At 45.4% G+C, this 27271-nt stretch overlaps 1 protein-coding gene across 1 annotated transcript; it reads right to left on the bottom strand.

The window, feature by feature from the left end:
- LOC102944450 (inducible T cell costimulator ligand) lies at positions 1-24183 on the bottom strand. Its single transcript, XM_037902949.2, has 7 exons — positions 23913-24183; positions 18023-18063; positions 13790-14155; positions 10193-10477; positions 7060-7230; positions 4527-4562; positions 1-2554 (listed from the first exon to the last, which is right to left on the bottom strand). The coding sequence occupies exons 1-7, from the start codon at positions 23924-23926 to the stop codon at positions 2544-2546; spliced, it is 924 nt and encodes a 307-aa protein (XP_037758877.1). The 5' UTR covers positions 23927-24183; the 3' UTR covers positions 1-2543.
- Positions 24184-27271: the final 3088 nt, after the last annotated feature.

The following is a 27271-nucleotide window of genomic DNA, read 5'->3' as shown; positions in this document are numbered from 1 at the left end:
TTAGAAGTTGCACACACATGTATCACTCTCTCTTTAAAGCTCATGGACAAATCAATTTAAAAATCAAAGTATTTAAATGCCTCTTTTCTTCCCATACTGCTTACAGCATTGTGTGCTTTCCAAACATTCCCCACCCTCTTAAAATCTGAGAGCCGATCTAGTTTGCCTTAAAGTGAGTGCTAATTGGAGCTTGGGCTAGACCTAGAGCAGACTAAGGCTGTGCAATCTTCCCACAAAAAGTTGGGTCAGTGTTGTAACCTGCTGGTAGAATAATAGAAGTGTAGGGCTGGAAGGGACCTCAAGAGGAGATCTATTCCATCCCCCTGTGTTCAAGCAGGATTCCTGACAGGGGTTCGTCTAACTTGTTCTTAAGTTACTGCTTTGTTAGCCCAATCTTGACTACTGCTCCAGCAGACACTCAGATCAGATCATCGGGTGGTTTTGTAATATGCACAATGATGGAATGTGGCCACCAAATTTATTTTAATTTAACTAGGATTTGAAAGTGAGAAGCCAGGGCACTAACCCACCATTGCCACCTGGTGCCATATCCCCAGCATAGTTTGGAAAAGCAGGGTTATGATTCTTTCATTTGGATGGCATAAAGGTGGTACAATTCAGAATGGTGATGGATCTAGAGGGAGTAAAGTGCCCAAAGCAAGCAAATTAAGCCTCCTTCAAAACCCTACGCACTGGGAAAAATTAGTTGCTTTGATTTTTACATCTTTCATTCACAGGAGCCCTGGCCATGGCAGCTTTACAGGGATCGTATTTTCAACTTCTCCTTGTGCACTAGGCACAGGCAAGTTACAGCTTTCAGTGTCAGGCATCTGCTGTCTTTTCATCTTTTTATTTCACCCAGAGCCGTCCTTAGGCATATGCAGCATACAAGGCGGAGGGAACCTGAAAATTTGGGGCACCCCTTGGTCTTAGTGTCCACCCTTCCACCTCTACCTATCCCTGTTCTAATCTGACCCTTCCTGCAGGCTCCCACCACAGCTGGCTGCTGCAGCCGGGTGAGTCTTCCTCCAGAGGGGATCTAGTACTTAAAAGTGAAAAAGCTTTCGAGCCTGCCAAACCTGTTAGCACAAACACTGAAACTGTTAAAGAGCCATTCAAGTGGTAATGAAGCCATTTAACAGGCATTTGCCAACCCCCAGGTATATTCTGTCAGTTTCTGAATTTACTGACAAAAACAGTTGTGCATTACTTTAATATTTACTCAGAACATGTTCGTCTACAGGACCTTAGGTTAAAATTTGCTTTAAAAATATTTCATTAGTATGTTGCTGAAGATTATAAAATCACATCTCTAAAAAATCCTTGCATAGATTTTTAGATGCACAATCTGAGTATTCATCTTTAGCCTTAAAATGCTTGGATCTTCAGACATATAGTTTTTAAAATAAATCCTCCAAAAGACTACCCTTATCTAAAATACACATGTGAGCCCGGGCTGCCGTCAGGGGTAGTTTACCAGTTTAATAATATTGCATAGGGCCCCATAAATCCTAAGGATGGCCCTGATTTCACCAAACATTTACTTTGTCCGTTAATGATGTTCTTGCTGTATCAATGGCAAATGGCATTCTACACACCTGTTTTTATGGGGGTGGAGGGGTGTGTGTGCAGAAAGATTGTATTTCAAATCTCCAGTATCCTAGAGGGAGGGAGTGGTTGATGCTTGACATGCCAAAATGAGGATAATCACCCTGTGTTTTTTTGTCCTGTCTCCAAAGTATATGCACAGGCAACTGCTGATCTGAATTCAGCCCAGACAGTGCTGAGGTAGTGCTGTACACTTCCTAGGAATCCAGGTAATTTCTGTGCTCTGTCAACTGATGGAGACTCCCTTTTTGATAGAGTACTCTGTAAAATGTAGAATGCACACTTAAACTGCAATAAAATAAGGCTTCCTAATGTTCATACTCAGAAGTTTTGTTCAGCTACAGGCACCTGTACCTCTGCATGTCTAAGTTGGAAGCTTCGGGATATTTTTGTGTTGCCATTGCGGCTGCCCAGAAACAGTGAAAGGATGCATGGAAGAAGAAAAACAGGCAATGAAGTTTGCTCTACACAAAGTCTTGCAGTTTTCACTTGCCTAGCTGCCATTTTTCATGTTCAGTAATCGTTATGAAAAGTCTGAAAGGCAGAGAGAATTTTCAGCACTGCTGAAAAACAGTTGCTTATCTCCTAGTAGGGCATTCTTTGACTGACACAAAATAACAGTTGGCAGTCTTTCATTCCTGAACCAATGCTTCAGCATCAAGGTACCATTGTACCTTTCACTCATACACGTGTTTTGAAGAGTGTTTTGAAAACCAGCGCAACTGCTGATTAGAAGTGGCAGACTAAAGCAGGTGGATTTTGCTCTCTCCTCTGTCGGAGAAGGTTTTTGCCATCTGTCCTGGCTCATGCTCTGGAAACACTATGCCATTCGTGTTGCAGATAATGCTGCCATCCTTGGCTTCAACATAGCGTCCTTAGCTTCAACATTCTCTTGGTACATCACCAGCTGCCCAAATTCTCTGAGAATTTCCCATTTAAACGTGTGCTGTGAAGACAAAATAATTATTCGTTTTATAGACAAAAACTACTAATGTGCTTAACTGACAATCAATGAACAGAGAAAGATCATGAAGTCAAAGATAGGAAAGGCCCTTTAGGCCAGATCCTGCAATTGAATCCTCATGGGTGGATCCCTGCACCTGCACAGAGCCCCATGATTTCAATGGGACTCCAGTCAGGCCCTAGAGTCCATCAGTGCGGATCTAGTTGTAGGGTCAAGGCCTTAATCTTCAAGTGCATCTCACCCTGCAAATGCAAGAAATGCCCGCTCTCCCTCAAACAATGGCCTACTTCAACATTGTTTAGTTTCAGCTGCCACTAGAATAAAGAGGCATTAACTTTAAAAATTCCTGTATTGTAGCAATATAGCCAAGCCTCAGCTGACCCTCTTATTTTCATATCAGTGAGGATTTTCCAGTAAATGATCTGACCTTCCATAAGGTGAAAATTAAACAGCTAAAGCAGAAGAATTTTTTGCTTTAATACTAAAAAGTGGAATGGCCACTTCAATCTGCCCAGGGTGTTTTCACATGGGGCTACACGCACCCTGCACTAGACTGAAAAGCTAAAATGACGTAGGGCCAGATCCTCTGGTGCACTAGGGAAGCTTTGCACTGCTCTCTTGGCACAAAATGGTTCTAAAACTAGTAGATGCAGGAAGACATAGGGGACCTGTCCCTGCAGTGAGTCGTGAACCACCTCCCCTTCCCATGGCTGGTACAGGGCTGTGTCTGGGGGAAAGGGAGAGTGGGCCTGGCATGTTCCTACGCTCTGTTGTTAGCCAAAGCAAACCAGATTAGTTTTTAGGGGTCTGACCCTGAACAGAGAGAACCCCAACCTGCAGGGGAGGGGTTGTCTTTTTTTTAAATGTGTCTGTACGGCGCCCAGCACCATGGGGCCCCACCGTAACACAAATGTTTACTACAACCAATATTAATGTGACTCAAGTAGTTTTTCACTTAACTACATGTTTATGGGCCAGGTCCTGGGATCTGGCCAAGAAGCACTCAATATAAATCAAGAGACTTGAAATAAACTTCTTGTACCATGTAAACAGACTTCACTGCTGTCTGGAGGAGAAAACCCACTGTTTATAAAAGGTCATTAAGCAGGAAATGGTTTAATGTCTGTTGATTTTAAATGGTCTGTTGAATCAGCCCAGAATGGTCTGGGGAGTATGTAAATTGTTCATTAAGCCAGTTTATATATCAGAAATGAAAAGCTAAGCATTTTTTGATGTAAGGGATGCTTGCTTGCATTAGGTATTTTAAGTTGTATTGGTGCAGAGCAGTTGTTATAGCGGCTGTTTATATGCTTTTAAAGCAGTGTATTTTCTGGACTTTTATACAGTAATTCCACACAGATCCACCGTATCTCTAGCTAATTTAGCAGATGCAGCATAGGATATGGTTAACACTTGTCACACAATAAATAATATCAAGTAGTCATCCAGACAATCCTATCTCTGTCTGCTTTCACTAGATCTGAGTTTGTTTTTAAATCATGCCTTGTTTTCTTTTTTTTACAAATGGGTACTGCCCTTCTAAACTGACTTGCCACATTAAATCTTGTACTCTTGGCCATTAAAACGTTAACAGGCTGTAGGTTTAGATTGTATTTCTTCGTTGGGGAAAGGAGAGTACATAACACATTTTCTAAAGATATGGGCCAGATTCTAAGGTAGTGTAAACAGGCATAGATCCACTGAAGTAAATGGAACTATCTGGATTTGATCAAGGGAAGGATCTGTCCCCCTAAGAGGTGGTACACAGAAAGGAAGAGAGCAGCACTTTTGAGGCGTATACTGAATTTGTATGAAGTCAGAAATGGGTAATCTTGTGCAGTTTAAAAACAAATCAAATCAAATATTTTGTAGAGAGTTGTAGCACTGGAGCCCTGAAGTTATGTAGCCCCTAAGACACCTGTGGTAAGAGTGTGTCTGATCTTTCACTACTTACTATTGTGCTGTGCTCCATCTTCATTTTGTTGAACATCTGTTAAAAGAAATACAGCATTTTAAATAAGTGAGGTGGTTTATTATCTCTTCTTTGAACTGCAGTAGCCCCAAGGAGCATCAATAAAGAATCAGAGCTCCATTGTGCTAGGCATTATGCAAACAGTAGAAAAAGGAGTCCCTGCTTCCAAGAGCTTACAGTGTAGGCAACAGGTGGATGGAACCCACAAATGGAAGGGGAGGATGAGGCAACAAGAAAGCAGGCAAATCATCATACAGTTAGCAAATACCTTCGCTCACTACCTCTCTAGCCTTATAAGGATGAAAACATTAGAACAGTCTAAAGATACAAATTAAGGTTTTGTAAATTTCCAGGCCTGTATGAATAATTCCAGCTTGGCTCTACACAACATTAATCTTCATGAGGAAAAAGTTACAAGCCTCAGGTTTGTTGGTCCAAGTGACCTTCTTTTTTAGCAGTTCATCTTGCACTTAATTATATTATCCTGAGTCTGACATGGCTACAACTACACTGCATAACTTAGTTACCTTGATATTTCATAATGGAGTTTGGATGCTGAGACTATGGCTTTAAATCACAGCCCTGCATTGGGTTGGAGTGGCTTTGCACCACCCTGTGGCAGTTCCGAGAGGTATTGTGCCTCAGGGAAGCGCAAAGCCATAGGCACCAACTCTGGGTGCTCCGGGGCTGGAGCACCCACGGGGAAAAATTAGTGGGTGCTCTGCACCCACTGGCAGCCAAGCTTCCTGCCCCATTTCACCTCCTCCTCTGCCTCCGCATCCTCCCTTGAGAGCGCCACGTCCCAGCTCCTCTGCCTGCCTCCCAGGCTTGCTGCTGCCAAACAGCTGTAGCAAGCTCCGGGAGGGAGGGGGGAGGACCGGGAATGTGGTGCACTCAGGGGAGGAGGCAGGGCCGGGGCGGGGATTTGGGGAAGAAGTCAAATAGGGGCAGGGAGGGGGTGGAGTTGGGGCAGGGACTTTGGGGAGGGGGCGGGGCAGGGGTGGAATTGGGGCAGGGCCAGGGGCAAAGGGGGCGGGGGGGTCGAGCACCCACCGGCGCCATTAGGAGTCAGCGCCTGTGAGCAAAGCCCCAAATGAGCACAGCTGATACAGAAGGGGGCAGGTCCCTGCTTTCTCACCACTCCTTTGGGAGTGCCTAGTGCTGCTAGCCAGTAGCAACCCTTGAATGGACACTGTTGCTAGCCCCTGCATGGGGACAAAGAGGGAAAGCTCCCCCAGTCTCACATGCTCTCCCTGGCATCTCTGCAATTTGCTCCACAATGAGAGCGCACATACATGGGTAAATATTGGAGCTGGCTTGGAATTTTTTGATGAAACTTTTTTTTTTCCTGAAAAATGCTGCTTTGTTAAAACTGACACTTCCCATGGGAAAGGGTCGGTTTGGACGAAAGGTTAGTCAGGAGGGTTTCTCAGGTTCAGGTTGGAATTTTTTGGGGGCGTGGGGGGAGGAAGGATCAGAGAGAGACCCACCACCGAATAGCCAATAGTCCAGTGATCCAGGCACTCATTTAGGATGTGGGAGACCCCAGGTTCAAACCCCTGCCCAGGGCTCCCACATACCAGGTGAGTGTCTTAACCACCAGGCTATTGGTTATTCTGGGGTGATTCTCTCTGTCTTTTTTTGCAAAAATTTTCATAAGGTGTCTGTTTCATTCTGATGCGGAATGGAACTTTTTTTTTCAAAATCTCAAATTTTCACCATTTGAGACAACAGTCCCCAGCCCACCCCAGCTCTAGTATATCTTCAGTCTTGTTCTCGAGACATCTATTGGTGCTCTCTTTTATTTTGTAAAGTGCTGAAATTTCTGTGTGGGCAGCTGCAGAAATGCAAGCAATCGTATTTGTAAATGAGGATTTGTTTGATTGTTTGTTACATGGAATTATAGTAAGAGATGATTGATTCTCACTTGGGAAATTGTAGGAAACTGGTAGAGTACGGAATTTGTAATAGGATCTGGAGCTTTCATCCAGGGGCTAGACTTGGTGACCTCTCAAGGTCCCTTCCAGCCCTACACTTCTATGATTCTGTAAATCATTGATTCTAATCTTCTCAAGACAGGTGATAACCCCAAGTGATTATCATCCAGTTTTGGTTTGGTCTATATGAAATTTGTGTGTGATCTCAGACCAGTTCTTAATGGAAAGCTGTCCATATTACACAAACCCCTCCTTATCATTACACTCCTCTTGTGGATAGTCTAGGCAGAGAAGCCAAAGACTGAACAGATGTAGAGCCCAAACTACCATTGCATTCAAAGGAATGGTTCCTCTGGTGTGAGGTAGGTTGGTATAACACCATGAAATGTACCAGTTTTGTGGCTAATTTAGAGTATAGCTCCCAGTGTTGTCAATTCAGCACTTGTCATGAGCTCTAGTTTCACTTATAATGTAGAGAATTCACAACTACGTATGACAAAATTGTAGAATATTAAATATTTTGGAAAAATGAAAAGAACTAGTCATATCTGACCAACAAGTGTAAATGGTTTAATTACCTGCATATGATTTCCGGTAAGGGGATTTCCTTTTCCACAGCCAGCAGGTTAAAACAACTAGACCAGCTAACACAACGGCAATGGCAAGGACACTTCCAGCCTGAGCTCCCGGTTTATTTAGCTCTAACAGACTGCTTTTGGTAGAGTTAGAGTTTGTGATGTTTTCCGAGTCTGAAGAGGAATAGAGAAAAGGAGAGAGAAGCTCTCAAATTTCATTCCAGATGAGTGTTCAAGTGCATTTTATAGACATGAGATTCACACAAGTCTATAGGCTTCTATAGACCTCCTATACAAATAACTTTCATCCCACCACCATTTTCTGAACAAGGCCAAATTTCTACCTACATGGTCTTTAATGATTAATTATTATTATTACACACACTTTTTAGGCATACATTTTCCTCCTGTGGAAGGATTTAGTAACACAACTTCTCTTAAAAATGACAGCACTGTGGGTGTTCAAGTGACAAAGTCCTTCCCACACCAAAGCTGGCTGTCATTTTGGGTATGTTCATCTGAGAAAGGAATCTACTGAACAGCTTTCGAAGATTAGTTTTTGAGTGATTTGTGTACTCAAAATTAGACTTGTTTTCAAACAAGAATGAGGGTCAGATCCTTAGTTGGTGTAAGTTGTAACTCCATGGATATCTGGTCCCAAAGCTTTCAAAGCCTCCCAGTGACCATGAGGATTCCCTAAGGAGACAACCCAAAATGGCAGCCATGTTTTGGCAATTGCCATGAGACCCTGCAGTTCATCCTGCAGGTCACCACACTACACAAGTGACAGCACTAGAGAGTACATATTCTTGTGCCTGTATATTTATTTATATATTCCCAACCCACAGATACACAATGATATTACTTTAAAACTGATGCTGCCTTATTGGACCAAGTACAGGATTTTGTAGGCTCCTGCAGGAGCTATGAAGACTCAGCTGCCATCTTGACATTGTTCCTTTAGTGGAGAAAATCCCCTACAGTCATTTTAAAACTTTGTTTCCTACTCCAAAAACCTACTGGAACTAGATTTCCTATGAAAATCTGGCTTCTAATAAGTATTCCGCTGTATGTGGGCAAAAATCTTTGGCAGAATAATTGTTCACATGTGCCATAAGAACAGGGTTGCCAACCCTCCAAGATTGGCTTGGAGGCTCCAGGAATTAAAGATTAATCTTTAATTAAAGATTAAGTCCTGTGATGAAATCCCCAGGAATACATCCAACCAAAATTGGCAACCCTACATAAGAATCCCCACCCTTTCCTCAGGGCACTTGCTGGTTAGGTTATGCTGCTTCGTTTCCTCCTGGCTAGTAGGGACAATGCCCCAGTAAGGGACAAGAGAGGCGATGAGAAAGCTCCGATATCTTCTGGTCTCTGCCTACAACACAGGTTGCGTCCTCTCCCCACCTTCTCAGGGCCAGCTCGTATCATACTCTTAACCCTATAGCCCATTCTTCTTCTGCCCTGTCTCAGGAGACATACACCACTTCTTCTCCTCTTTTCCTGGTTCCAGATTCCCCTTCCATTCTGCAACCATGGCAGACAGTAGGTTTGAGCTGTTGCCTATAGACTTGTAATTTTTTAAACATCTGCTGTAAATAAGCAATAAAATCAGCACAAGTGCATTCAGAATAATGGGTGAAATCCTGGCCCTGTTGGAGTCAATGGCAAAATTCCCATTGATTTCAGTGGGGTTACGTTTTTTTGTTTGCTTGCTTTCTTCTAAAAACAGTAGAGCGATGTATTCTGGAAAAGTTATCAACCTTATAAAAGGTAAAATAATTCTTTTCAGAATGAATGTGACAAAATGTCTTTAGGAAGATAATAGTGAACAGGTTATTCCTGTTTCCTACAGGGTGGAATGTTGGCACTAGCAAGCTACCAAATGCCCCTTATCTTGCAATCTGTACTCATGTATGCATGATCTTTGCTCACGCTAGTAATCACGGTTGATTTCATTGGTATTACTTCACTGAGTTTGCAAGATAGATCCCTGTTGTAGCAGCCAGGCAAGGTACTAACAAACTTCAACAGGACTTTATTTTTTAAAGTGGAAACCTCTTTTCCAAGCTGCTGCTGTACCCTCAGTAACTCTCCCTCAGCCTCTTCAACTCCTCCCCCGCTTCTTCCTGTTTCCTGTCCTTTCAGACTCCCAACAGCCGGTGCTCCCAATTCTAATAATTACAAGCAACATCCAAACACCACAATCCCTTTAGCTCTGACCCTGCATTTGGCTCTGCAAAGGCACAGAGGTCTACCCACATAGTGCTGCTTGCAGGATCGGGGCCTAAGATTGCAATGTCTGGAGCAAGGCTCTATCTTGTCTTTATGCTTGTCTATAAGGCATCTAGCACACTATATGTGCTACAGCATGTAAACATAGATTTGAACAGAACAGGAAAGGTTATCTGTTTTGTGAGTTTGAGTGGCTAAGTCTTGGTTTTTATTACTAATAACTTCCATCAGCAATAAATTGTCTATCATCCATGTGTCTCTCATTGATTGTTCTCAATGCTTTGGCCTAACATCATTTCCAGTTATTTGGTGCTTGGCTGAATAATCCAATTAGGCATTTGGTACAAACCTAGTTTCAACAGTGTCTCTTTTTCTTCAAATCAGTTTTGGAGACTGAAAACAGAACTTTAAAACTACCCACAGAAGGAGCATAGCTAAGAGAGTGGTTGTAAACCAATGTGGTGGGACTTCAGGAGTCATGGATCCACCACATATTAAAATGTCTTTCCTTTGAAAGTAATCCTTCAGCACTGAGCTAGGCCTAGTGTGGTTCCCACAGGAGCTGAAGGGGGAATCATAGTGATTCCAAAATTGTTGCAGGGGGGTGGGGAGTGGGAGAGAACTGTTACGATCAGGATGGTGCTTCTTACTTCCACACAGAGGAACGATGATTTGTGTGCAGATCTGGGAGGCTTAAGAGGGTGTTTAGCTTCATTTTTAAAAAGTCACATTTAAATATAAACACTATGGCCTAAATTTATATAGGCTTTAAAAATTAAACTCATTTCAGTCGGCCACTGGACTATCCCACTCTTAATAAGGCTGCTACTCATCAGAGATGTACATGTACATGTAGACAAACACACATCTGTTATTTGCCATATATTAAACAACTTACAGAGGACAGTTAGATTTTGCTGTAGTAGTTCATTTTCTATGATGCATCCTATTTTTATATCAGAAGTTGCTTCAATCTTCAGTGTGCTGAAAACACTATATGTGCCATCGTTGTCTTGGATGATCTTTAATGATGATGGATGGAGGGAGCTGTTGTCTTTTCTATTTATCCAGTAAACGTTTGGCTTTGGGTATCCTTGGCTATAGTTGCAACTTAATGTCACCTCTTCTCCAATATTTGGGGGGATTCCTATAGGTCCACTCAGTACTGGCAGGCTGTTATTGGCTGGAAAAGGAAAAAATCATTAGCATTTTATAATCTTTTCAAAAGATTAAGTAATGACAGATGTTAAGGAAAAGTTAGCACATGTGACTCCATTTTGGTTTGGGGCCCACCATTGTCTAAATGCCAGCACATCATACACCAGGAGGAGTAATCCTTAGATACCGAATCCGTGTGAAAATCCTCCTCCTTGTCTCCAGCCTGCCTTGATTTGCAGTATCTGGTTTTTGTCAGTCTCTAACTCCCTGTCTCTTGGCCTTGATGTGAGGCCTCCCATCCTGATAATAAAAGTTACTGATGCATGGCTTTAGGACCATGCTGTGTAATTAACATACTGGTATAGCACGAGGAATGCACCAAGCAGGGATAGGTGGTAGATAAAACAAGGGTTTGTTTATTGGCTAAGGTTTCCGATGCACGAGGGCAACATGCTTTGCTAAAAAGTATATAACCTTTGTATAATCTGTATTCAGGGTCCCCTCCTGGCTAGCAGGGGGGCACCACGCTCGAGCGTAATAAACTTAGTGTCTTTTGGGAACTCTGCAGTTGTGGACTTTATTTCTGTGCCTCAGCCTAGATTCGAAATGTGCGTGTCCTACCAGGTGTAATTCGTAGCACATGTGTGCGTGTCCTATCAGGTGTAATTCGTAGCACTTGTGTGCGTGTCCTACCAGGTGTAATTCGTAGCACATGTGTGCGTGTCCTATCAGGTGTAATTCGTAGCACATGTGTGCGTGTCCTATCAGGTGTAATTCGTAGCACTTGTGTGCGTGTCCTACCAGGTGTAATTCGTAGCACATGTGTGCGTGTCCTATCAGGTGTAATTCGTGACACAGATTATAAAGCACAGGTTCTGGGGATTACAAACTCATAGCTCAGACGTAAATATCAGCCTGCATGGACATTTGGCCAATTACTTCAGTAATTTATTGAAGGAGGCAGAAGGCCAAACGAGCGGGAAAAGGGTCTTAAACTCAGTTCAGTAGCATTTTGCAAGAAGATTCTGAACTAACTCAGACCAGGCCCCGCCATGGAAGAGGTTGTAGGAGATGTATCAGAGAGCAGAGCTCTCCCAACTGTTCTCCTTGTGGAGATCCCCCACAATGCCCATCAGGGCAGATGGGGATGCACACACAGTTGCACAGAGGAAGTCCTGCCTCCGAGCCTGGCAGAACTGCATGATGCTAGGGCCATCCACATGGAGATCCTATGTCCTCTGCACTCCCTGTCCGCTTCATTCCCTGGCAACACAGTTCCATTGCACAAATAAGGAACCCTGGACCACATAGAGAGACTTCTGCAAGTGACAGGAGCGGGTGTATGGTTGTAAGGAATTGGCAGATCTCCCTATATCCACATGGAGGAATGCAATCCATGCGTGGATCTAGGAGGCACAATCCAGACTTTCCTTTGCACACAGTACTATTTTAAAGCTATTTGGGACTAACTGACTTTATTGCTTTGTGATATTTTGGAAGACTGAAAGAGACAAAGAGTGGTATATGAACGCAGATCAGATTAACAAATGAAGTACTGCTTTATGCCACAACCAACTCTTTACAACATAAATTCCCAGCTTGCTTACAAAATATTTTTTTCATTAATTTTCCATCTGGATAAATAAACTTCCAGAGGACATGGATACTTTTCACAAGGGCCAGGGCTTTAATTCTGAGAGTATCAGGAAACACCAAAAGAGGATCTACTCTTATTTTCAGTTTACTGCCTAAGGCTATGATACTACAGTCAGATTCACCCCAACACCTGTACGGTACGCACTGACTTCAATAGGGTGCTGGCCAGGTGTAGGCCTTGGCTCGTGATCATCAGGGAGGATTAGGGACTAACTTTTTTTTAAAACTCAGATTCTGGCCAAAGTGAGGCTAATGCCCTTCTGCTTCCTCACATCTGTGTGACCTGTGGGAACTGCACAGTAACATTTGCTCCAAGCTGAACTGTTTACAACAGCCAGAAATGAAGAGTCAGTTAAGCAGAGTTAGAATTGCTATCCGCAGCTTCAGAGTCTCTGTCTTGGATTTTGTTAGGATGGGGATGATGTGAATAAATGCAATAAGGCAGAGGAGATCAGAGGTTATGAAACCTATACGGGTGATAATAAAATAGATCACTTCATCATTCCAAGCAGAAAGAAATATTGGGGGGGAGGATGGGGACCAGAACAGCTGCTGGAAGGGAGCCAAAAATTAGAAATGTACCAAATATCTAACCGTCACTTTTATTATTTGTATTACATAGTGTCTAAGATCCCCAGTCACAGAACTGGACCCTGTTGTGCTAGTGCTATACAAATGGGACAAAAGATGGTCCCTGTCCTAAACAGTCCTTGGTTCAGCCAGGCACTTAAGCACATCCATAACTTTAACGTGTTTAAGTGTGTTGCTGAAGCTGAGCTAATCTGACTAGCTGGAAATGGTATTTGGGTGAAGCCAAATAGCTGTACAGTTACTGAATAATGAAGTATAAATGTATTAAAGTGGATCATTACAGCAGAATGTTTGTTATGAGAATCAATACCAACCGTAAATCAGCCTCCCAAAACACGGCACAATACATATTACTCTTTCTATTGCGTTTGGTTACTAACTTGTTATTGCCATTATAAAATATATTGGTAACACTGCACTGCAAACGGAACGTTACTTGTGGTTCCTTTATGTGCATATTGGGATTTCTCTCACCCTTTGTCCTTATTAAAGCTTGTTTTCCACAAATACATTTTGGCACCTGATTCTGAAAAAAAATTACTTTTACTCCCTACCCCCAACCTGTGTTGGGTTCATGTCACATCTGGCTCTCGGGAAAGGGGCAGTAGAGCCAGCCATGCCAGATATCACTGGGCTTTGGAAGGTCATTAAAGAAAATAGTCATCTGAAGACAAATAGCAAAACTGTCACTGGGGTTTGGCCAAGTACCTGTCTGAGGCAGAATTTGGGTACAGTCCTGCCTGAAACTGCCTTGTTTAACTACCCTCTCAGTAAACGTAAGTGTTCCCCCGCCCCTTGTGTCCCTCCCTGAACAGCTGAGGGAAGGGTAAGCCAAACAGTTTGTGCTTCCAAAGTTGGAGGACTACATGATTTTGAATTGTTTATTGTGATACTGTCTTTGACCGAGTTAAAAGCTTGGATTGTCTAAGGGAGGCAAATTAGTGTGGTGGCACCACCACCATTTGGGGCATGGGGAAATCCTCCTCCCTTAGCCTATTGTGTGACAAATGCTCCGTCTGCAGCATCCACAGAGATCTAGGGTGGCAAACTGCTGTCTAATATTGGTTTTATATGGGATAGAAGGGCTTACCTGCTACCTTGAGGGTCACATCTGCCCTGTGAATAACCCTGAAAACCGTGTCCTTCTTCTGTATTATGCACTGATATGTGTGTTCATCTCTCAGGCTGACGTTTAGCAGCAGCAGAGAAAAAGTGCCATTTTTCAGCTTATCCTGAAATAATCGAGTCCTGTTTCTGAAGTCTGCACACTGCTCGCTTTGGTTCTCGTGACCAGAATTAAAGGTGTGTACCACTGCACACGGTTTTAAACCATCCGCTATTTGCCAAAAGACCCGTAGCTTATTTAAAATGATTTTTTCCTCTGGAGTAAAAATGCAACTCAGTTCAGCAGTGCTGCCTATTGTGCTGATAACTTTCTTATTTTCCTCTGCAGTAACTACAAAGATAAAAAGGGGAACAAAGAGAAAATCAGTCTTAAGAAAAGCAGTTTAATATACTTGTCACAATCCTACTTATCAGCTGGTTTGAAAAGGAGTACTTCTATTTTAAAAACAAGAATATCAATATTCACTTGTTTGTAAAGAAAAATAATTGCTTAGGGCCAAGTTCTGATCTCATTGCCACCAAAGAAGGGAGAAAGTATGATCCAGTGATAAGGACACAGGTTCAAAGTTCTCTTCTCTGCCACTAACTTTGTGCGTGACCATGAGCAAGCCACTTAATCTTCTCAATTCCCCATCTGAAAAATGGGGATTAAAATGGAGACAATAGCACTTCCCCACCTCACCAGGGTGTTGTGAGAACAAATACATTAAAGATTGTGAGGTGCTCAAGTAAAGGGGTGAGGGACATACAAGTACCTACAACAGAAACAAAGTAACTGACTCCACTTGAGGTACTCCTTACTTGCACTGGTATTACTGATCCTTAAAGATCATGTGTAACATTATGTATCCATTTGTAACAATTTACCATGGGTCGTGATGGATTCTCCATCTCTGACAATCTTTAAATCAAGATTGGATGTTCTTTCTAAAAGATGTGCGTTAGGAACTATTTTGGAGAAGGTCTATGGCCTGTGTTATACAGGTGATCAGACTAGATGATTACAATGGTCCTTTCTGGCCTTGGAATCTCTGAACAAACATTATATGGTCCCCATGTTAAACGGGCAACAAATAGCAAAATTAAAGTAAAGAATAGCAACTCCTTAAAACACAAAGAAATAAAATATATTTTTTGAGAAGATATTTTCCATGGGCAAAATTCAGACACTCAGGCATGCTGACTGGAACCTGTGTACGTGGGTGGACCTGTTTAAATCAATGGGACTAGACCCAGGGCTGGTGCGAGACCAAATGGCGCCCCATGCGAGGAGTGTCTTTGGCGCACCCCTTCCCTCCATTTGTTAAACTTTTGAATACCTTACAGCACCCCAAACCCAGTGCACCCCAAGCCCGGCACCCCAGGCGGTCACCTGGGTCGCCTGCGCCTAAATCCGTCCCTGACTACACTCATGAGAAAGTAATATACACTGTGAGGAAGGGTGACAGATTAGGGCACTATATGGAGAATTTTTCCCTGAAATGCTGTTAAGTTTTGAGTGAAGGACTCCAGACATCGAACCTACATTAAAATTAATAATGACTTTTACTGTACTAATGATGAGTGCAAATGAAAGTAACTCTTGGACTGCTAGGCAATGATCCTGTGAGGAGCCGTGTGTGCACTGACCCATGTGTCCGCACACAGCCCCACTCAGCACATTGTCCCTTGAAGGACTGAAACTTAAAAAAATTCCGACCTATTAATATAAAATAAAGCTTCTTAAACTGTGCCCATCTGTCCCCTAGGGGTTCTTCAGATTTCCCTTCCCTATATTTTCACTTCTTCCATGCCCTCGGATATCTCAGATCCATGACAGCCATCCTCTCTGGAGGGAGGGCTGGATAATCTTTCAGTTGTCTAGAGGTGGTAGCTAGACATCAGTGTGAGATGGCACCTCTACCCAAGGGCCCAGCAGAAGAGTTGCGCTCAGCCCAGGGAATGAATGGTGGAAAGGTTAAAAAGGCTGCTATTTACTCTACTTAACCATTCAGTTCTTTACATTTTGGAAAACTGTGTGTTCGTGTGTGTTTGTGTTCCAAAAGGGCTTATTAGGACCTCATGAATCCTCTCTAGTTACTTCCTCATTTGTGCACCAGCATCATCACTGTTAACAGGGAAGCCCAGGAATAGTGTTTTAGGCTCTGTCTGTGACTACTTAAGCATACGTTTAACTTTACGTACACGAGTAATCCTATGAAAGTCCAATGCAACTAGTAATGTGCATAATGCAGTTTTGCCAATCCCAAGCATACAAAAACCAGGCCTCACAATATCATGGGATTAATTAAAAAAAAAATCTTGTGATTTTTAATGTTGCGTTCTATTCCTTTGCCTTCTAGTTTCTCAACACATTTATGTTACTTCAAGTTTTTCTCTACAGTCATAGGGGCTAGAAACCTACTTTAATCCCCCCTTAAAATAAATGCTAGATTCTCACAAAATCACAGGACTCAAAGGGTCTGAGCCAAAGCCCACTGAAGTCAATGGGAGCCTTTCCATTGACTTCCATATGCTTTGGATCAGGACCTGGGGCTTGGAGGAAGAACACCAAATATTGTAAGAATCATGATAAAATCTCAAGTTTTGGTAACACGTTAAACATGTGTAAGGGTATGCCAGCACTGCAGCTGGAAGGTGTGATTCCTAGCCTGGGGAGACAGACTTGCACTAGCTCTGCTTAAGCTAGCATGCTAAAACTAGTGTGTGGATGTTATGACACTGGCAATGGCTTGAGCTAGCCACCCAGGCTCTGACCCAGAAGGTTGGGCAGGCTTGGACTAGGGTAGCTAGCCAGAGCTGCTGTCAGTGCCGTGACATCTATTGTGTGCTATTTTTAGTACACAAGCTCAAGCAGAGCTAGCGCAAGTCTGTCTACCCATGCTGGAAATCACACTTACCTGTTGCAGTGCATACATAGCCTAAGGGTATGTCTACACATCAATTAAACACCTGCTGCTGGGCTGGGTCAGCTGACTCGGACTTGCAGGGCTCTGGCTGTGGGGCTGCAAAACTGCTGTGTAGACATTTGGGCTCAGGCTGGAGCCCAAGCTGTGGGGGGTGTTCCAGAGCCCAGGCTCAAGCCTAAGCCCAAATGTCTACACAGAAATGTTCAGTCTTGCAGACTGAGCCTGGGAGCTCGAGTCAGTTGATCCAGGCCATCCGCAGTCATGCCGTGGGGCTTTAATTCCAGTGTAAAGGTACCCTAAAAGGCCTCAGTCCTGTGAACAAAGGTACTACTTGCTATGAATAAGAGTGGCAGATTGTGGCCCTAAATGGAAAGGTCACGGTGTACTGCAGTACATTTACTACTGATGTGGTAGGGTCACATTCTCAACAAACACCCTTCCCCATGCCAAGGTGGAGTGTGCTGTGACTAGGCATGTACAGTTTTAACAAACACTAAACGACTCAGCCAAAAGTACATGATTCTGTGTCTAAGAAGAATGGGGCAACTCTTCATTCTTCTACGAAACAGCAAAAATACTTTAAATCTCATTTGATAGTCTCTCTATCCCCGTACCCATACTTTATTTGGGGGTAAATTGGGGAGCTTTTAGTAATCAAGAGCGTGAGAAATGTTTGGTGCTTACCAGTAATATATGGTGCTAGTTGTATTACTGGTATCGAGATTGAGACACACTGACAAAGCAGATCTGTACAAGTCTTAATGTTCTAGTTGTGAGGCCTCTTCCTGGCAGATGTGTTGATTGTGCATTGATCACTACGACAGCCCAAGGCCAGAACTTGCAGAGGGGTTCTGTGCAGGAAGGGCTTTCAAAACTGTGCTGCAAATGTTAATCTTTCTCTCCAGGGGTTAAGGCTAGTGCATTTGCACACAGCACTGTTTAGCTCCTTTTTCATGTTAACTCAGAGCCAGATTCTGATAACTCATTCTGCACAGTACTGTATTTCATGAGTGTTCCCATTGACTTCAATGGGAGTACTCTGGCAGTAAGGTATTATTCAGTCCGAATAAAGGTCCCCAGGTAGTCCCAGTGTCCTTAATAAAATCACAAGGACATTTGACATTCTTTATGCAAATTACAAAAAGTCTCATACTAAAGAATCTTTATGATTCCTGTTCAAAAGTACTGTTTAGATTTCTGATTTATGTTGTGCACATACATATTCTGCATATTCAAAAAATGCTTGTATTAAAAGTGATAATAATAAGAATAACTTTTTCTTAACTTACCAAATCCCAGAGCACAAAGAAACAGTAACCAAAGTCCAGAGCTAAAAAACCCAAAAGATAAAAGCACAATGATGATAATGCAATTGTAAGTGCATCCGTACTATTCACAGTTTTAAATACAATAGCAGTAGCGTAGCATAGCAACAACATATGGGTAGCAGTATCTATTATATAGACTCAGAATAAGCACCCACATATTTGACAGCTACATAATGTCACTTTAAAATTATCACTCTGTAGGAAAAGGCAATAAATTGAAGGAAAATACACTATACTGGGCTTGAAACCAATGCTATCTACCTTTCTGATTAACAGTTGACTGGATCCGTCTGTGGCATGTCCATGAAACCTGTTGATGTGACTACTTAAAAAATAGTTGACTATGCAGATCACCTTCTTGGGTGTATGGCAGAGGTGGGCAAACTATGACCTGCGGACCACATCCAGCCCGCGGGACCGTCCTACCCAGCCCCTGAGCTCCTGGCCGGGGAGGCTAGTCCCTGGCCCCTCCCCCACTGTTCTCCCTCCCCCGCAGCCTCAGTGCGCTGGCCCACTGCTCCTGCAGGGCAGGGTGGCGGTGTGGCTGGTTCCAGGATGGTAATGGGGCGGAGAGCGGGGGGTTCCAGGGGGCAGTCAGGGGACAGGGAGCAGTTGGATGGGGCTGAGGTTCTGCGGGGGGGGGGCGGTCAGGGAACGGGGAAGGCTGGATAGGCATAGGAGTCCTGGGGGGCCTGTTAGGGGGTGGGGGTGTGGATGGGGGCAGGGCAGTCAGGGGACAGGGGGAAGGGGCGGTTGGATGGGGGTGGGGTCCCAGGGGGTGGTTAGCGGCGGGGTGGGAGGGTCCCAGGAGGGGGCGGTCAGGGGACAAGGAGCAGGGGGGGTTGGATGGGTCGGGGATTCTGAGGGGAGTAGTCAGGGGGTGGGAAGTGGGAAGGGGGCAGATAGGGGGTGGGGGCCCAGCCATTTGGGGAGGCACAGCCTTCCCTACCTGGCCCTCCATACAGTTTTGCAGCCCCAATGTGGCCCTCAGGCCAAAAAGTTTGCCCACCCCTGGTGTATGGGAATATATACATAGATAAAAAATATATATAGGGAATACGTCATGGTGTGGAGTGGTATAAAGGCCTCACTGGCATGACTGTGGGATGGCTGCATTGTTCCCAAGTGGCAAAGCCACAAATGGGTTATGCAGATCATTCCAGTCATCACAAATAAGTATTTTGTATATGTCATATGTTACAGGAAAAAACTATTTTATGAATGTTTTAGAAAGTCCCAATATTTTTTAAAGCTATGTTTGTAACCCTCCCCCCTATAAAGTCCAGGTGCCTTCACTGTCATAAGTCTCATTGTTCAGAACTTGGGAGGGAGAAATATAAAAATGAAAACCAATAAAGATAACATACACTTTCCAAAACAGTCTGAAAATAGAATCTCTATACATAACAATGCTACAACTCTGACATTTGGGGTCTTTCCAGGGCTAATGCCCTGTCCCAATGGACAGGGATTAATTAATTGCCCCATACCATTGGTATAACCCCCCCCCCCCACTACTAGCTCTTCAAAGATGTATGAAATCAGACATAAAAGCCATAACACTTTTATGTCTAACAAAGCTCTTATGGCTGAGATTGAATCTTGCCCATCTTGAGCCTCAGATAGGATAAATTTGGGGGTGGGGGGGAAAGGGAGGGGGTGGTCACATTATTCTGGCTCTCTGATAAAAACAAATGTGGCTGTGTGAAGCTGGTCTCATAGGCACCGACTCCGTGGGTGCTCCGGGGCTGGAGCACCCACAGGGAAAATTGGTGGGTGCTCTACACCCACTGGCAGCTCCCCACCCCGACCCCCCCGCACCAGCTCACCTCCGTTCCGCCTCTTCCCCTGAGCACGCCACCGCTCCATTTCTCCCCCTCGCTCTCAGTGCTGCAAGCAGGGATTTGGGGAAGGGATCCAATAGGGGCAGGGAGGGGGTGGAGTTGGGGCAAGGACTTTGGGGAAGGGCTTGGGATGAGGGCAGGGATGGGGGCAAGTGGCCCCTGGAAAAGTTGGTGCCTATGTCCCTTCTGCATTCAAATCAGACTGCTTCCTCCTCCACACATGCTGGGTGCCAGCAGGGGGGCATTGAGAGAACAGGAGATACGGGCTCCCTGCACTCAGTTCCAGTGCCTGGGCCTATCCTAGCCCGAAGCAGCTGGGAGCTGCCACTACAGGGAAAATCCAGCTCCCCTCCTGTAGCTCTGGGCTGGAGGCAGCATGCTCAGTCACTGTGTGGAGATGGTGCATATGCAGTCTGGTTAGCACTAGGAGCTGTGAGGGGATAGTGCATGATCCATGTGTGCATGTATATGTATGTGTGTGTTTCTATCTAACATATGGCTCTAGAATACCTTCCTTTAAAAATTCACCCTGGTACTATTTTTAAATCCTGTGGTTTTGTTTGTTTGTTCTCCTTCTTAAACAACAGGTCTAATCAGGGGCGGATTAGGGTTTGTGGGGCCCCTGGGCCAGAGCAAGTGGCGGCCCCTCCCCACCCCTTCTGCCTGCAGTCCCCCTCCCTCCAGCCAGGGAGTAGGCTTGGGGTGCAGGAGCTTGCTCCACTCCGCCCGCCTGGTACTCCTGCCGGGGAAATGGGGTCTGGACATGGAGGCTTGCCTTACTCTGCCCACCCGTCCGGCGCTCCAACTGGGGAGCAGGGTTGGGGTGCGGGGGTGCCCATTTTTCTGGGGACCCCCACTTGGCTATGGCACTGGGTCTAGTTTCCTGTTGAACCAAAGAGACAACAATGCTTGATTGTCTTTCATTGGACCTTTCAGGGAATTTCCCTTAAGAGGTATTGCTGGTGCCAATGAGAAAGTAACAAGTGTTAGTGGGGCTGTCTGTGCTATGTAGCCAAAAATGCATAACTGGTGTCAATATAAAACTGTTGTTACTGGATTAGAATTTTAATATTTCAGTCCAGAGTTTAGACAAGATAGATCCAGGGGCTGACCATTCTCCCTCCTAAGTGGATGTTAATGCTGCTGCAGTCCACAGTGCTTGCAGAGTGGCTCAGTTACTGAGCGCCAACCTGAGCAGGTGAGAGGATTCAGTCTTTCCTTGAAACCAGAGGAATTCCTCTGCATCATGCCCATTTGGGATTAATTCCTGCACCAACTGGAGTGGGAATGATTTCCACTGATTTAAATGGAAACTGGATCAGTCCCTTAGTCTCTTTTTAAATGGTTTGTTTTTCTCTATTTATTTCCTCTCTCTCCCGCCACCCCCCCCCCCTCCTTATTTTTAAACTTCCAGGGAGACAGGAGAAAGTTTCACTTCCTCATTCTCACACTGGCCCAGTGAGATTAAAATTCCCACTCTCATCTGCATATTTACATGTACAATTTACCTTCTTCTCATGAGAACTGATTTGATGCAGTTGAAAATTGCAATGTATTTTTTGGTGTGTTTTTGCTTTTCTGAGCACATCAAAAAATATGAGAATGTTCATGTTGCAACAACTGGGTGTTTTGTTTCACATTTAAATCAAATCTAAAAACCCTGACTATGTCCTAAACTGTATCAAGAACAGCTCTTTGTGCCTCATCAATGTTATATTTCTCTTAGCTGAGTTATGTAGAATTCAATTGCCCTAAATCTTTATCTGTTTCATGGCATTTTTCCATAATTATAGTTTTTCAGATAATATAAAACATGTGTTTGTTTAGATCTTTCTATTGTTCACACCTTAACCAAAAGGAAGTCTGTTTGCAGTGACATTCTCTCTACTTCTCACAGTGCTTCACAAATAAACATCAGTAACCACCTACATGAAACAGTTGGGTGCACTGCTGTGGTTTTTCAGTACAGAATCAGTCATGCAGAGCCCAGAGTTGGGGTTGATCACAAAATCCACAGTGCGAGTCATTTTACTCACTTTAATTGTCTCTGTATCCCTAATCCTGAAAGGTGCTGGGCTCCCACAACTCCTACTGTCGTCAAGGGGAGAGGATGGGACTCAGGTGGGAATGATAAAGAGCAGTCCGACTTATTCAGTATGACCCACTGACAACTGCCCTGGCACTCTGTTGCCACATCTCATTGGAGGCATAACAAACAAATGTAATCCATCTCCTTTGCTGTAGTGCATGGTAAAAATGTGTTGTCGGGGAACATCCCCCATTGAAAGGGACATGATAAGCAACTGGCCTTGGGGAAGAATCAACTTGTACATGCAGCAAGAAAGTTTAGCCACTGCGAGTACCCAGATGAAGCGTTCACACAGGGGTTTGTCTTCCCTAGGAAAAGGGGTGTGTGCCTCTATCACATGGTAATGACAGCTAGGCAGAGAAATGTTTTGAGGACGATTTTGCTATTTCCAAAATGGATTTTGATCTGATTCAGAACAAAAACCAAAAATTTCAAAATTCTCCATGCAAGGGGATGGAGCCCCTGCTCTGGGGCAGTCTGCCAGGTAGGCTGCCAAGGAGCCAGGAAACCAGGCCAGTTTCCATTAGAACCCTGCCTGGTTTCTGGAGGAACTTTGTCAAAATCAAACCGTCTCTGCAGAATGTTTTGATTTCAATGAATTGGCAAATGTCAACCAAAAAGGTTTGATGTGAATTTTTCAGACCACCTGTAGTAAGAACTATCCTAAGGTAAAATCCTAGTGAGACAAGGCACTTTGTAGTTTTCATGCAAGTTAGGAATTTGAGGTAAACCCTATGCTCCTGCTAGAGTATGAGTGAGTCTAAATTAAGAGTTATAGGGAAAAACATTTGTACATCTAATTCAATGGGAGTTGAAGTCTCTGCACAGACTCTGGGCAGAATTTGGCTCTGGTAGTGCAGGATCTAAGTGCTAATTCTTAACCTAATAAAGAAAGCACCTTTATATTAAGCTAATTAGAACCACAAAGGCCAGTTTTGATTCACTCCAATGTGTATGTGTGTTGGGGGGGAGGGCTGTAAAACTTGCCCCTTGTGTTTTTAATTCAATAATAAAATACCACTGCTATTCAACAGCAAAGCAGCCTTTCCCTTCAATAACAATCCCAACAGAGTTTTCTGTTTTTCCCCCTATGAATTCCAGTCAGTGTCAAGGGGAGATTGCACATTCCTTCCCCCATAACACAAGGAGCAGAAACTGCTGACTTCTTGGGAGCAGGAGCAGGCCCCGGCCCCCTGGTTTGCCCCTACTGCCCTCTCTTGATAAAGGAAGATTAAATTATGAGCAGCCTCAGCCTTACCCTGACAGCCACCACAAACGCACCAAATGGATTGGGGGTGGGAATGAATCAACCTACCGACAGACACACCCACACACCAGTCAGTGGGAAGAGTTGGCAGGAAAAGCTGGACCTTCCTGCAGCCTGGTAACTTTTGTAGTCAGCCCCCCTCCCCACCCACCAATTGTACTGTCAAAATGGAGAGCAAGTGTAGCTGTTCCTGGCGCACCACAACCCCGCCTGCAGCACAGACACCCAGCCCCCGCACCTGGATCCAGAGAGCGCCGCGCAGTTTTTGATGCCAACAACCCCCCCTCCTCCCAATGTCTAACATCTGAACAGAGAGCAAGAGTAGATGCTCCTATTGCAGCAAGAAAATCAGGACCATGCCCCCCCCCCCCCCCCCGGTTTGACGCTCGGCTCCCGGGGGGTAGGAGCCGGTTCAGTGATTGTCCATTGCCGAGGAACGCAGGGGACTCGGCCGGCGGGGCTGGCAGCGCTGTCCAGGGTTTGTCTTTGGGGCGCGCTCGGAGGGGGGCGGCGCTGGGTACAAGGACCCGGAGCCCCCGCAGCTACCCAGCGCCAGCAGGCACTTGCGGGGGGAGGAGAGGGGTCCGGGCAGGCCGGAGACCCGGAGTGTGAACCAGGGGCGAGTCTCTGGGGTCCCCCCGCCGCACTCACCGTCTCAGCTCCATCCCGGCGCGGGGCGCTGCTCGGGCAGCCTCGGGGCCTCGGCGGGTGTCGGGAGGAGAAGTGGAGAAGCAGCCGCGGGGCCGAGGCTGGGGCTGAGCCGGCTCCTCCCTCCTACGTCGTCCAAGCCGGGGATTTCCGCGGCCGGTCCCTTCTCCCTTCCCACGCGGCCGGGGCCGGGGAGGTGACCGCGGGCCGGTCCCCGCCGCGCGCTGCCTCCGAGTGTCGCGTCCCAGCAGGGGGCGCGTGAGGGAGCGTCCCGCCGGCGCCCTGACACGAGCCCCACCCCCGCCTACACAGAGCGCAGCTCCCGGCGGGTTGTTGGCCCAGGAGGGCCAACGCCGCACCGTGTAAACTCGCCTCCCTTTTGTCCCGGGGAGCTTCTCCTAGGCGTTCAACTCAGTGAGCTGTAGCTCATGAAAGCTCACGCTCAAATGAATTGGTTAGTCTCTAAGGTGCCACAAGTACTCCTTTTCTTTTTGCAAATACAGATTAACACGGCTGCTACTCTGAAAGCACAACTCACAACACTCCCAGCAGAAGGGCTCAAATACACCCACTCTAGGGTGACCAGAGTTCTCAATTTTAGAGGGACAGCCCTGCTTTGGGGGTCTTTTTCTTGAACAGGCTCCTATTTACCCCCCTCCCCCGTCCTGATTTTTCGCATTTGCTGTCTGGTCACCCTAACCCAAGGTGCTGAATAATATCAGGTTATGAATGGAAACTACTCACATGCTCCCTGGTAAGTTTCCAGCTACGCCACACAAGTGAGTCTTCTCCTTTTTAAAAGGCGAACCTGTTGATTACATAATCGGGAAGAGTCACACTGTTGCTGAGTCTGGAACAATAGGGCAGTGGTTTTCAAACCTTTTTTTTCTGGCGACCCAGTTGAAGAAAATTGTTGATGCCTGTGACCCAAGGGAGCTGGGGATGAAGGGTTTGGGGTGTGGGAGGGGCTCAGAGGATGGGGGTGAAGGCTGTGGGGTGGGGCCGGGAATGAGGGGTTGAGGCTGTGGGAGGGGGCTCAGGGCTGGGACAGGGGGTTGGGGTGTGGGAGGGGTCAGGGCTGTGGGTTCAGGCTCAGGTTGGGCCAGGGATGAGAGGTCTGGGGTGCAGGAAGGGGCTCTGGGGTTGCGGGTGGGGGGTGCCTCAGGGCTGAAGATTGGAGTGCAGGCTTACCTTGGGCAGCTCCCAGTCAACGGTGCAGAGGCAGGATTCCTGACTGTCCTGGCACCGTGGACCAAGCTGCGCCCCAGAAGCAGCCAGCAACAGGTCTGGCTCCTAGGTACAGGTGCACAAGCGGCTCCGCGTGGCTCTCACCCGCAGGCACCGCCACCCCCAGTTCCCATTGGCTGGGAACCGGCCACTGGGAGTGCAGAACCGGTGCTCGGGGCTGGGGCAGTGCGTGAGCAGCCCCGCCTAGGACCTGCTGCTGGCCACTTCCGGGACACAGCGTGGTGTTGGAACAGGCAGGCACTAGCTTGCCTTAGCCGGGCAGCACCGCCGATGGGACTTTTAACGGCCCCATCGGCGGTGCTGACCAGAGCCGTCGCAATCCCGTGCTTTACGTTCCACGACCCAGTACTGGGTCGCAACCCACAGTTTGAAAACCACTGCTTCACAACACATCCCTGTGTGGTAGGGGAGTATTATCATCTCCATTTTATAGATGGGGAACTGAGGCTAAGTGGCTTGCCCAGTGTTACACAGAAAGTCTGTAGCACAGCAGGGAATTGAGCCTCTGTTTCCCAAGTCCTAGGCTACTGCCCTAACCTGGCAACCATGAGGGTGATGTGTCCTAAAATAACACGTAAGATGAATGATCTTTTGAGAAATATCAGTATAATCCCTGTCTCTCTCACATAGGTCTTGTCTACATGACACTGTAGTGCAAATTAGAGAGATGTGATTTCTAGAGCACTCTTATGTGCTGTGCTCTAACTGCCCTGTGTAGACCGTGTTGGCACAAACTAACAGGTACCTAGTTAATGTTGATGTCGTCTCTTTTCAAAAAGGACTACATTCATATGCTTTAGTTACTTTTTAGTTCATGCCAGCAGGGTCTACAGGGGGCAGTTAGAGCAGAACACAGGAGTGCTCTACAATTCACACCCCTCTAGTTTGCCCTGCAAAGCCATGTAGACAAGGCCTTAGATGCAGATAGAAGCCCCATTGGCTGCAGGTTCCTGTGATTGGAAAGTCCTAGATCAGTTACTTTGGTTTCTCAACATTTTTTAATTTTTTTTTAAAACTCAACTATAAATTGCTCCCTAGCAACCAGAATAGATTAGGTGACATTGTTACTTATATAGAGCAACTACTATTGAATGGATGGAATGAAGTATCTGCCCCATCTTTGAGAGGTCAGTCTCATCTAGGGCTAAGACTACAGGGAAAGGAGTTGCACTAACAGAGATCATATCCTTTGGACAGATGTTAAACTAACCTGTATTTGGCACGTCTATAGTCAGAAGAACATAAGAACGGCCATACTAGGTCAGACCAATGGTCCATCCAGCCCAGGATCCTGACTTCCGACAGTGGCCAATGCCAAGTGCTTCAGAGCGAATGAACAGAACAGGTAATCATCAAGTGATCTATAGATCCATAGTCACCATCATAGTGTTTAAAGTTAGGCACCTAAATCCCTAGTTACTCCCTCAGAAGTGGCCTGATTTTCAGAGGTGCTGAGTACCAACAATTCCCTGACTTTGAGTGTTCAGCACCATAGAAAATCAGCTCACATTTATTTATGTGCCCTAATATGGATTTAGGTGCCTAATTTTAGGCACTTGTTTGAAAAACTGATCACAGCACCAGGGGTGCTGGAACAATTTTTATAGTGGAGGTGCTGAGAGCCATTGAACCAAACTTTGTAAACCCTGTATATAATGGAATCCGCTTCAAACCAGGGGGTGTGGCAACACACACACACCCCTAGTTCCAGCACCTATGCACAGCACAGAATGTACAACACAAAGAACATGCATAATGCAGAACTATCAGAGTAGGATCCTTACCATTTCCTCCCCTTTTAAAAAGATATAACAAAACATCTTTTTGGTAATATGCTGTGATGTTTTTCTGGAGGTGGGAGAATAGTCTGTAGTCTTAATGGAACATAGATTCATGGACTGAAATATGATCCTGTATCTTGATTTGGTATTTCCAAGAACATAAGAAATATGTTTAAAGGAGAACAAAGTTGAAATTGATATAAATTGGTGTGACTGGGGTCCCAGTGCGGGCCAGCTGAGGTCACTCAATTAGGGTGAACTGTAAAGAATGGGGCAGACAAACCCCAAAGCTGGTGGATAATTCAATACTTAGATTTACCAAGCCAGCATAAA

The sequence above is a fragment of the Chelonia mydas genome, chromosome 1 (assembly GCF_015237465.2).
Source record: "Chelonia mydas isolate rCheMyd1 chromosome 1, rCheMyd1.pri.v2, whole genome shotgun sequence".
NCBI classification, from domain to species: Eukaryota; Metazoa; Chordata; order Testudines; family Cheloniidae; genus Chelonia; species Chelonia mydas.
This window is presented reverse-complemented; position numbering and strand designations above follow the sequence as displayed.